At 47.8% G+C, this 12,402-nt stretch overlaps 1 protein-coding gene across 1 annotated transcript; it reads right to left on the bottom strand.

Annotated features, from left to right (window-relative positions):
* Nucleotides 1-4,651: 4,651 nt before the first annotated feature.
* On the bottom strand, nt 4,652-6,974 carry LOC114624282 (cytochrome c oxidase subunit 8A, mitochondrial). The gene is made up of 2 exons (XM_028771177.1): nt 6,757-6,974; nt 4,652-4,978 (listed from the first exon to the last, which is right to left on the bottom strand). Exons 1-2 carry the CDS (start codon nt 6,868-6,870, stop codon nt 4,883-4,885), a joined length of 210 nt encoding a protein of 69 aa, XP_028627010.1. The 5' UTR covers nt 6,871-6,974; the 3' UTR covers nt 4,652-4,882.
* Nucleotides 6,975-12,402: the final 5,428 nt, after the last annotated feature.

The raw sequence follows: 12,402 nt of genomic DNA, 5'->3' as shown, positions 1-12,402 counted from the left end.
TTTTTTTTTTTTTTTTTTTTTTTTTTTTTGCAGCCAGTGAGTGCTCTTAACTGCTGAGCCATCTCTCCAACTCCACAGGTAACTTTTAAAAATGTTTTAATTTTTAAAAGTGTGTCTGTGAGTACAAGAACCCATGAAGGCCAAAGGCATCGGATCTACAGTAGTTAGTGATAACCACAGGAAGTGGGTGCAGGAAATTAAAACCGGGTCCTCTGTAAGAGCAGTACATTCTTTCAAGCTAAAGACATCTCTCCAGGCTTTTATTATTTTAAACAATAAAGATCTACTGTAGCATTCACTGTTTCTCCACTGGTGGTAAGCACCCAGCAGGCCATAAATCCAGACATAGTAAAGATAAGAGGTATCTGCTTCTCTACAGGGCCTTCCCTTTCTGTTTTAGTCACACTCATTTCTTTCCAGTCCCTCCTGATCCCTTCCAACCTTTCAAGATTTCCTTTTATATTTAAACCTTTGTTAAGTTGCTTTATTTACTTAAGAGATGAGGACTGAACCCAGGGCTTCTTACACACTAAGCTCATATTATCCTGCTGAATCACATTACCAGTCAAATCCTTGCTTTCATTTATTTCATACGCCCAGGTTAATTTTCAACCCACTTGCCTCCACTCCTTCGTGCTGGGGTTCCAGATGTGGACAGTCATGCATGGCTTGCTCAGCTCTTGTGGATGCCAGCTCATCTGGTGGTTAGCAGCTATTCCTACTCCATACCACCTGTCCTGCTCTTCTCCACTTCCTGACTTCTGACTATCTCAAAGCATCCAAACTTCACTGGCAGACTTGCCAATAATCCCGGGCACATCCTTACATGATGTCCCTGCCTCCCAACTCAAACCCACAGATGTCCAAAGCCAGTGACAAAGTTGGGCTGGTGGCTCAAATCTGTAGTCCCAACACTCAGGAGGTTGAGGCAGAAGCATTATTGAGTTCTAGGTCAGTCCAGGCTACAAATTAAGTTCTACCCCAGCCAGGAGAGCAGCAAAGATTGCCATAGTGGCTGGGAAATAGCTCGGTGTTTGCTGCAAAATTCTGAGAACCTGAGTTTTGATACTCAACACCCACGTAAAGCTGAGTGTGCCCACACGCACCTGCAGCTCCAGCACTGGAGAAGTGGATGCTAGTGGGTCTTGGATCTCGTCCTGCCAATCCAGCCAATCCAGCCAGCTTCAGGTCTAATAAGAAACCAGGCCTCAAAACATAAGGTGAAGAGTAACTGAGGAAAATGTCTGATGTCAGATAGAGAGAGAGAGGAGAGAAGAGAGGAAAGAGAGATTCCCTCCCCATGGGCTAGAGACATATCCCAATGGGTAAAGTGCTTACCTGGCATGTACTAAGTCCTATTTGATCTCCATTACCACACAAAAATTGGGCATAGTACTGTTACCTGCTTCTAATCGCAGCACTCTGGATGTAGAGAACCAAAAGCAGATGGTCATCTTCAGCTACATAGGCAGTTTGAAGCCAGGTTGGAATATATCAAACCATGTCTCAAAACAATAAAATAATAGCCAACACAGGTGGAAGGGTGGGTGGGTGACAGCAGGCAAAGGAGCAGTATGGCACAGAAGCCTCCTCCCAGGCAGTCCTGCTGCCTGGGGACACAGCCCATCTATGTCCAAAATCAAGGACGAAACCTCAGCCACAGAGAAGCAGCCTCTCCAGGGGAAGAGGCCATGTATGTGAGCAGTACAAAAGGGGCAGAGCCTTGGGAGGGAAGGTCCTCCTTTCTAGGGCAGACTTGGGAGTTTTGCAGGGCAAGAGCAGAGTCATGTGGGCACCAGAAAAACATGGGGAGTTGTGCTCTTGTGTCCACCAGGGTCTAGGGATGCAGTGAGCACTGCATAGGCCAGGCCTGAAGAGCTGAGCAGGGGTTGCACTTAGGAGTAGTTAACTGAGTTGACAGTCGCCTGCAGGATTCAAGCCACTGAAGCACAAGCACTGGGAAGTGGAACAAGGTGGCACGGGTTTAAGTTCTTCCCACGCTCCTAGTTGGGGACCCACTTGGAAATGTCATACATACAGTTCACTTTGTGTCACCCAAAGGTTTAGTCAGCTGGTACAGCAGTCCTGATGCCCCACGCCCCAAGAACTCAGCTCTGGAGATGAGCACTAAAATCAAGGTATCCTTAGGCTGCATTCTCCCCAGAGGCTCAGAGGGAATCCATCTCTTTCTGTGCTGCTTGGTCAAATCCAGATCTTTGTTGTAAGTCTCCCAGTCCTTCCGGCAGTAAACTGAGGGCTGTTTTCAGCTTCTGGCCATGGCGCTCCTTAGGTAAAAATGATACCCAGCAAGGATGGGTCTGTTTGCAGGGCCACACTAGGTGACCCACACTAGGCCACCCAGATAATCCAGGATAATCTTTCTTCAAGGCCCAGAACCTTGATCACATCTGCAAAATCGCCTTGGCCACTTAAAATTACTTCATGGGCTCTAGGGATAAAAACTGTGACATTATCTTACCTGTCACATTATTTTGCCAAAACTGAAACAAGATTAGATGATTTGCTAAGGTCACACACGAATCTCCAAACCCTCAGCCCACCCTGTTAACCACTAGACAAGACACAAGACATGGCTCAGAGCATAAAGTCTTACTTTGTGCAACACCATTTAAGGATCCCGGACTTGGTGAAAGAAAATCAGTGAAAGGTGACAGATTCCAGGCCTGTGAGGATGACTCCAACCGTAAGTCAGTGGGAATCTTGAGTTCTCCTTCAGTCTCCAAGCCTATTGCCCTGCCCACCCTCTCCTGAGATGTTAAGCCTGCTTAAGGGCTCAGACTGGGATCTAGGAACTTACAGCCACTTGGCTTCCCTCCAGCCTGAACTGACTGAAGACACGACCTTGGTTTTGAGCAGTTTTTCTGTGACAGGGTGTCTGTCATCTATTTCTTGAGTTCCAAGGGCACAAAAATAGGAGAAAACTAATCCCAAGATAACTAACTCCTGGCAAAGCAGTGATGTTACCATAGAAACTGGAATAAAACTCTTCTAATACTGTATGCATCCTTGCTTTAAGGTAGCCCATGGCTCTAGGATCAAGGTATAATCTATTCCATGGACAGAATAGATGCATACAGGTGAGCCCTCTTCTGGCAGCAGAGGCCTAGCAAGGAAGGCCCTTGCCACCCTGCCCACCTCCTTCACTTCCAGGTCAAGAAGCTGACGGACATATAGCTTTCTACCCACTCTGAGCAGGAGAGGGTGCCAATGTGACGGAGACAGCTATGAGGCCGCTGGGCAAGACACTGCTTCTGAGGTCATCCCTTCTTTTTTTTTTTTTTTTTTTTTTTTTTTTTCGAGACAGGGTTTCTCTGTGTAGCCCTGGCTATCCTGGAACTCACTCTGTAGACCAGGCTGGCCTCAAACTCAGAAATCCACCTGCCTCTGCCTCTGCCTCTGCCTCCCAAGTGCTGGGATTAAAGGCATGCACCACCACCGCCCAGCCGATCCCTTCATTTTTATCTATTCATTTATTTGTTTTTTTTTTTAAAGAGAGATAGTGTCTTACTATGTAGCTCAGGCTGGTCTGGAAATTAGAATCCTCCAGCCTCAGTGTCCATCCCAGTGCTGGGTATGTGTCACCATGCTGCGCCCTGGAGATCAGTAGGAACATACCCCCTCCTGGCATTCCAACCTGTGCCCACCCTGTAGCATTCTCTCCCACTCTGAAAACAGGTTCAGGAAGCCGGTCCACAATCCCTTCAATCTTCAAGACACCAAAGTTGGTTTGCGTTCAAGGAAACAGCCCCTCAAGAGGCAGGGAGCCCTTTCCTACCCTTAAGGAAGCATCCCTGGCCTTGAACTTATAGGCATTGCCAAATGCCATGCAGAAAAGCCAGGAGAAAAGGGGATGGAGGGAGTTAGCTCCCTGAAGCTTCCAGGAAAAGGGCATTAGAAAGCTGTGTGTAGGTCTCAGCTCTCACAGCCGCTGTTCCAGTCTCATGGTCACAGGGAGGACTGCCCTGGGCCTATCTGCCAAGTCATCGAGCAAACCATGAAAGTGACATGAAGCCATTTCACTCTCTGGGTAGCCAGAGTGCTGTTCCTCACAGATCCTGACAGGATTCCAGCTTGGCAGGAACTGCTTCACATGTACCACATGGCTGGAGAATCCATCTCCAGCTCCCCTTGCCCCTTCCCCTAGCTCCTCCCCAAAGATACTGAGGAAAAACAAGGAAGACCACTCAGCTAAGCATTTACAGGGTGCTAAAAGTAAGAGGCCCTGAATCTCACATAAAGCTGGGTAGTAGTGCCCAGCATAAAATGTCATAGGTACCACCACACCCCTACTTGCAAGAGACTGCACATGGACATCCAAGTCAGGAAAGATGCTCCATAAAGGATCCCAGCTACTAAGTTGGCCTTGAGCCCTATGCATGCACACATGCACTTACAGGGACCCAATAAACTTGGCACAGGCAAAGGAACTGGAAGGGATGAACATCAAGGTCAAGTGCTCAGTAACAACTGGTGTTTCCCAGAAGTGAGTCAGTCACAGCTGACACACCTGACAAACCTTAAGAGAGCTCTGGGGACTGTACCAGCCAGATGTTCCTCCGTGGACCCCAATCCAACACCATCCTCAGTTTCTGTGTGGAGGCAGAAGCCCAGTGCAGGAAGACATGATGTATTTCTGGAGCAAGGTTTAAATAGACTTTATTGTTACAAAGGGGGACCCCACCAAGCAGAGCCAATATATGTTGTTGTCACCATGAAGACATCGAGAGGTCATGATTGCAGAACAGGTGACTGGAATTGAATAACATGATCCCGGGTAAGGCCAGCCAGGAATGCAGGAAACATGATCAAGGTGGGCTGGCAAGAGTGGTCTAGTCAAAGGATGAGGGGAAGACAGCTCCCTTCACTCCCGCTTCTTGTAGCTCTCCAGGTGTGACAGGACCCAGCCCGCAGGCAGAAGACAACACACGAAACAGGAAGTGAGCCCAATGGTGATATCCTACGTAAAGCACAAGAAAGAAGGACCCTCAGGGCAAAGGCTCTGCAGGCACTCCAAGTCTGGTAGTCCTTAGATATGGGGAAGTCCTTCAGTGAAATAGACTAAGGCAGAAAGTCCAGCAGACCCACACCAAAGAAAGCAACTTGGGCCTGAGTTCAATCCCCAGAATATGAGAGGGAGAGATACAAAGAGACTCTAAAGGCGGAGGGGACATTGTGCCTAGTCCACTTTCAGCCTTGAAATAAAGGTCCTTGCTTTGTTGTTATTCATCTGTGGGGGGAAGGGATGCACAGGCAGGAGTCTTACTATGTACCTGACCCAGGCTCGGGCTTGAACTTGAGATTCTCCTGTTCCAGACGACCCAGTCCTGGAATTACACTCACGTGCCACTATGCTTTCTGTTGTGTGTGGGTTATGTGGCCTTGTGTGCTGTTTTCAATGTGCTCGTTTGTGAGTGAAGGCCAGAGCTGACCGGTGGGCTCCAGGGAGCTCTCTGCCTCTCCTACCAGCACTGGGGCTAAAGACTAGCTGGTTGCTGGGCAGGCAAACTCAAATCCTCACACTTGTGCAGCAAATACTTTCCTTTTATAAGATTTCTTCTTTTTGTTTTTGTTGTTTTGTCTACAAAGAGAGTTTTTCAGTGTAGCTCTGGCTGTCCTATGAACTCACTCTGTAGACCTGGCTAGCCCTGAACTCAGAGATCTACAGCCTTTGTAGCATAGGTGCTGGATTACAGGCATGTGCCACCACTGCTCTGCTGGTTGGTTGTATCTTTTAAAGATGTGTGTCATCTATATTTGTTTGATTCCTGTGTGTGAACAGAGGTGTGTGTACATGCTTGCACAAGGGCAGAAGACGATATCAGATCCCTGAGAGCTGGAGTTAGAAGCATCTGTCTTGTTACATGGGTGCTGGGACCCGAACCAGTCTTCATGAGAGCATGCACCAAATGCTCTTAAGTGTTGAGCCATCTCTCCAGTTCCCGGCTCGTTACTGAGACAGGGTCTCATCATGTTGCCCAAGCTGGTCTGTATTCCTGGGCTGCCTCCATGCCTCAACCTCCCACTAAATGGGAGTAAGAGAGGGCATGCATGACTTGGTTGTCACTGTTTCTTCAGTGGCAATGCTTTGTTTGGTTCTACCCCGAATTCAGTGCCCAGAAGTCTGGATTCAGGGACCCATTGTCACTTAAAACAGAAGAGCTTCAAGAAAAGGAGGGATGGGGCCCCGGGCTGAGGTGTAGCTTTTGAGAGAGTGCTTGCCTAACACAAAGTCCTGGGTTTGATCCCCAGCACCACATAAGCCAAAAGTAGTGGCACATGCCTGCAAACCCAGCATTAAAGGGATTATCGGTTCAAAGTCAAATATGGCCAGCCTGGGCTACATGAGACCCTGCCTCATTAAATTAATGTTTTAAGAGTGAAAATTGTCCTAATATCTAAATGCTCCCACATTTCTGGGGATCCCAACGACCTGGTGGGTACTCTGCACCCCTTCTTAATAAAATGTAGCAGTAACAACCATTACGTTGCTGCCAGTTACCAGGGATTCCTTCCCCCGCAAAAAAAAAAAAAAGGAAAGGGAGACGGGTTTAGAGGCCGAGCAGCGAGTAAACTGGCGGGCTGGCCTGAGGTCCAGGAACTTGGAACTTGGGGAACATAACTAAGGTTTAGGAGCACCTGAGCAACTTGTCTCACCCACGCCTTGCAGACAGGCCCAAGCCAAGTCGCAGGCTACCTCAACTCGCCCACGCCCTGCTCCCAGTCCGTCCCGCTCACCAGGACCCCGAGCTGCTCCCGCGGCGGCTTCGAGTGGACCTGAGCCCGCGGCACCATGAGCCGCCGGGCCGGGCCGGTCAGGCTCCTCAGCAGCAGCGGCGTCAGGACAGACATGACGGCGCGGAATGACCAAAGCCAAGGACCAGCCGAAGCCCAAGGTCAGGAAGTCAAGATGGCCGCGCCGTCCGGAAGTTCCGGCGCCGAAGTTGCGGGACGCCTCAGGCCGGAAGTATTTGGGAAATGACATCAGGACAAGCCCCTCCCTTGTCTGGGCTGTTTTTGGCGCGCTCCTCGAAACAACCAACCGACATCATCCTACCACAGATGGGAGGAGAAATGAGACACCTTTTGTCCCACCTCCACTTTCTTCGAGAGTGACACGCATAGCTACCCAATCACACAGGCTAGAAGTCTGTGGAAGTCTTGACTCTCTTCATTCACGTAACTAGGATCCTGTCTCGGCCAGAGCTGCACTAGTGACTCCAGCTTCCTATCTGTAAGCCTCTAGTTTTAAAAAACACTATTTTACTTTATGAGTGTTTTGTCTGCATGTGCATCTGTACACCACTTGTACGCAGTGCGCAGCGAGGCCAAAAGAGGGTGTTGGATCCTCTGGAACTGAAGTTACGAGCAATAGTGAGCACTCGTGTGGGAGCTGGAGACTAAACTCTGCAAGAGCAGCGAGTGCTTTTAACCACTGAGCTAGCTCTCCAGCCCCAAGATTCCTGTCATTTACTGTTTACCCTCTCAGACACCCACTGCCACATAACTGTTAACTGTTCTCAACTTCTGCTTCTCTCCTTTTGTGTGTGTTAGGATAGTTTTGGTCTAAGGTCTCCAGTAGCCCAGGCTGTCCTAAAACCATGTGGATGAGAATGACCTTGAACTCCTGATTTTTCTGCTTCTACTCCCATGTGCCACCATGCCCTGTTTCCTCTCTTCTTTGTCCCTGCCTCCCTTCTGCCTTTATTCTTTCTCTCTGTTCTTTTCCCTCCTTCCTTCCTTCTTGTTTTACTAGACAAGTATCTGACCAAGTGGTTCCCCATTGCTTTCTAGACAGGTCCAGATCCTGGATATTGCCCTCTGTCTGACTTCTCCATATCCCTTGTCTTTGTCCTTGTCCCTGGGTCCCTCCTCCACCTCTCCAGGTTTTGGACTTTTTACTCTTTACATTCTACCCAGGACACTTTTTCTATTGTCCTCCTTTCCATCATGTCCACTCATCCCCCTGCCTCCCACAGACTGATACAAATGTCTGTATTCAGCAGCACTCATCAGCCCCAATACTGTGCCAGGAACTGTTCTTCTTCTTCTTTTTTTTTTTTTTTTTTTGGTTTTTTTCCAGACAGGGTTTCTCTGTGTAGCCCTGGCTGTCCTGGAACTCACTCTGTAGACCAGGCTGGCCTGGAACTCAGAAATCTGCCTGCCTCTGCCTCCCAAGTGCTGGGATTAAAGGCGTGCGCCACCACCACCCGGCGCCAGGAACTGTTCTAAGCAGTGTACTGAACAGGTAGACACATTTCTTGTCCTTCAGAAGAAAGATATAAAAAGAAGTAAACATTTAAATCTATGGAGAAAATAAAACTGCAGTATACTGTGGAATGTGACAGTGTACACCTTTAATCCAAGCACTTGGGAAGCAAAAGCAAGTTGATCCCTATGAGTTCAAGGCCAACCTGGTCTACATAGTGAAAGCCAGGTCTACAAAGACCCTGTATATAAATAACAACAACAAAAGGCATCTATTAGGCAGTGTCTTTGTCTATTAGGCACTGCCTCAGGAAACTTGGGCTGACCACTCCAGACTTTTGCCCTTTCCATATCCTGCAGCAGCGATGGCAGCAGTACCCTGTCACACGGTTGGTCTCTAAACAGACACCTTAAGTCAGGGGCTGTTTGGTTACCCACACTGTCTCCCAATGGCTGACAATCTGTAGACACTTGAATGTATTGCATTCAAGTAGGCAAAAGGCAAAGTAGAAAAGAGGGTGGGTGAGCCTTAGGGCCAGGACCCAGCTAAACACTCACCTCTCTTCCTCATAGCACCATGAAGCTAGCTGCTGGTGTTTCTGTGATGTTTCAAAAATAGGGGGAAAGGCTGCTCAGGATGAGCCAAGAGGCTGCCAAGCAGGATTCCAGAGGAGGCCTGTACCCTGAGGCCACACTTTAACAGCACACCAGCTGGAGCAGAGAAGAGTCTCTAGAGAGCAGGAGGGGTTTGTCTGTTTAAAAAAGGTCTTAGGAGTACAGGCTGACCTTGAACTTCTGATCTTCCTGCCACCATCTCCTGATTGTTGGGATTACATGCCTATACCACCATGCCCAGTTTATGCGGGACTGAGGATCAAACCCAGGGATTAATGCAAAAAAATTGGCCAAATGAACTATACAACCCTAGCTCTAGTTCAGAGTTTTCACTTGTTTCTTTGTTGTCAGATACACTGAGACAAAACTGGGCTCTGTGGTCCAGGCTGCCTTCACACTGGTACTTTCTCCCTGCCCCAATCTCCTGGATGCTGGGATTACAGGAATCCAACTCCAACTTCAGAAGTTCATTTTAAATTAAAGGTCAAAAGCATCAAAGGCTGTGGCAAGGGACGGGATCACGGAGGAGAGACAGGAAGAGCTTTGAAGGGATCCCCAGCTCCTTGGATGAAGTGGTAGGGGAGGTGAAAGGAGGCAAAAGACCTAGGGTGTCTTAGAGGGCAGCTGTCTGTGCCTGCTCTGGACGTGTTCCTTCGTCCTAAATAAACCTGGTCTAGGTCCATCCTCAGTTACTAGGCAGCCCCCTGCCTTTGCTTTTTTCCCTGAGCCCTGACAAACAGCCTTGGATAGATGCTTCTAAATTCCTCACTCCCATCCCTAGGGTCATGGTTGGAGCTGCTATTACTGGGAAGAGGACAGGGCAGAGACATTCCTGCTGGCTTCTTGGGCTTATTGGGTTCTAAGAAACAAGGGAATACTTTCTAGGTGTAAGCACAGCCAGGAGATGTGCCTGGAAACACTTTAGGAAGGCTTCCCTGGAGATTGGGAATTTGAGATAAGATAGAATCCTTTGGGCTCTGTCTGAGGGTTTCCTCAGGCCCCTGTGACAAGGCTTGTCTTAGAACCCTAGCAGTGAGGTAAGAAAGCAGAACCAGAACTTGTTTTCTGCTAAATTAATACCAACAGCTCTGCCTTTTTAAAATCCCGTTTGCAACCAATCCTTTCAAAAAATACCAGGGATAATTCTTCTGTAGGAGAGGTGTAATGGGCCAGCAAGATGGCTCAATGTGTAAAGAAAGGTGCCTGTTGTCAAGTCTGGTGACTTAAGTTTGATCTCCAGGACCCACTATCACAAGCTGTCTTCTGACATCTGCATGTGTGCTATGGCATGTGCACTTACACACACACACACACACACACGAGAAAGAGAGACAGAGACAGAGAGAGAGAAACAGAGACAGAGACAAAGATCAGAGAAGCCATGAGGAGGGTACATATTTGGAATACATGGTATAAACCAGACCTTGGTAGCATTGGCCTGTAATCCCAGCTACTCAGGGTGCTGAGGAAGGAAGATCACAAGTTCAAGGCCTGCCTGAGCAACTTAAACTATCTTGAAATGAAAATACAAACAAGCCAGGCAGTGGTGGCGCGTGGAAGGCAGAGGCAGGTGGATTTCTGAGTTCGAGGCCAGCCTGGTCTACAGAGTGAGTTCCAGGATAGCCAGGGCTACACAGAGAAACCCTGTCTCGAAAAACCAAAAAAAAAAAAAAAAGAAGAAGAAAGAAAATACAAAAAAACAAAGGGGCTTGTTGAGATGGCTCAGTGGAAAGAAGTCGTGAATTCAAATAAAAGTTTAAGGCTAGTGAGACTTCTCAGCAGGTAAAATACTTGCCACCAGTCCTATAACACCTCCAGAAACCACAGGAAAAGGGAAAAATAGACTTCTAAAAGTTGTTCTTACACACACACAATCACACACAGTTTGAATATGCTTGACCCATGGGAAGTGGCACTCTTAGGTGTGGTCTTGTTGGAATAAGTGTATCCTAGTTGGAGGAAGTGTGTCACTGTGTAGGCGGGGTTTGAGGGCTCCTCCTATGCTCAGGCTCCACCCAGTGCAGAAGAGAGTCTCCTGGTGCCCTTCAGGTCAAGATGTAGAACTCTCAGCTTCTCCAGCACCATGTCTGCCTGCACACTACCATGCTTCCCACCATAATGGACTGAACCTCTGGAACTGTAAGCCAGCCCCAATTAAAGGAGTTGCCTTGGTCATACTGTCTCTTCATAGTGATGGAAACCCTAAGATAAACACACACACACACACACACACACCTGCAAATAAAATGTAAAATAACCAGGCACAGCCACATGTGCTTGTAAGCCCAGTGATGGGAGGATACTGACAGGTAGCCAGCATCCTAGTGTAAATGGGAAAGCTTAGGGTCCAGTCAGGGATCCTGTCTCCTTCCTCTGACCTCCACATGTGTGTACAAGTACGAGTACCTACACTCATCTGTGCATAAATACACCCTGAAAAAAAGGGCTGGAGTTGGGCTGGAGAGACGACTCGGTGGTTAAGAGCACTGGCTGCTCTTCCAGAGGTCCTGAGTTCAATTCCCAGCAACCACATGGAGGCTCACAACCATCTGTAATGGGATCTGATGCCCTCTTCTGGAGTGTCTGAAGACAGCTACAGTGTACTCATACCTAGAATGCACAATACTTAGGGTTCAGTCCCTAGGGATAAAGAAAAGTAATGGGCTGGAGAGATGGTTCAATGGTTGAGAGCACTGGCTGCTCTTCTAGAGGCCTCAGGTTCAATTCTCGGTACCCAAAAATGGCAGCTCACAACTGTGATTCTAGTCCCAAGGGATCTGATGTTCTCTTTTGGATTATGTGTGAACACTGCATGAATATTGTACACAGATGCACATGTATGCACAAGTCCCACACTCAGTTTCTTGTTGATTCTTTTTTTCTCTTCCTTTTTTCTTCCTTCCTTCCTTCCTTCCTTCCTTAAAGAAAGGTCAAGCACGATAGCACATACCTTTAATCCCAGCACTTGGGATGAAGAAGCCAGTCTGATTTACAAGCCAGTCAAAACTACATAGTGAGATCCTGCTGTAGGGAAGAAAAGCAGTACTAATGGGTGTCCTGAGCACTGCATGGAGGAAGCAACAGACATAAAAGCACAGCCTGCTGGACACAGTGCCAGCACGAGACTATAGTCCTCGCAAATGAGACCAAGCCAAGAAGATTGCCTCAAGTTCTAGAATACCCTGGGCTATTTAACAAGATTGTTCCCTGTCCAAAATTAAGTCGGTGAGTGAGTAAATAAACAATAAGTATTAGTGAGGTGGCTCAGTAGTTGAAGTATCTGTGTGAAGAAAGGCCTATGTTCAGATTCCAGCATTCATGGAAAAAGGCAGGCAGTGCAAGCATAATCCCATGACTCTACCGCAAAACGAATTTAAAATGACCTTGCCAAGTGTGATGCTGTACACCTTTAATTCCAGCTCTTTTTTTTTTTTTGTTTCTTTTTGCTCGAATAGCAAGTTCTAAACCAGCCAGGGCTACATAGTAAGACGCTGTCTCAAGTAATAGTAATCTTTTTTTTTTTTTCGAGACAAAGTTTCTCTGTGTAGCCCTGGCTGTCCT

Source organism: Grammomys surdaster, unplaced genomic scaffold (genome assembly GCF_004785775.1).
Source record: "Grammomys surdaster isolate TR1022 unplaced genomic scaffold, NIH_TR_1.0 205, whole genome shotgun sequence".
NCBI classification, from domain to species: Eukaryota; Metazoa; Chordata; class Mammalia; order Rodentia; family Muridae; genus Grammomys; species Grammomys surdaster.
Note: the sequence above shows the minus strand (reverse complement) of the source record. Positions and strands in the feature narration are given on the sequence as shown.

Bases quoted from the DNA above. Each gene is read 5' to 3' on its own strand.
- LOC114624282 (XM_028771177.1), bottom strand. From the start codon at position 6,870: ATGTCTGTCCTGACGCCGCTGCTGCTGAGGAGCCTGACCGGCCCGGCC. The intron at 4,979-6,756 runs GTGAGCGGGACG...TGCTTTACGTAG, and splicing joins GGGAGCAGCTCGGGGTCCTG to GATATCACCATTGGGCTCAC.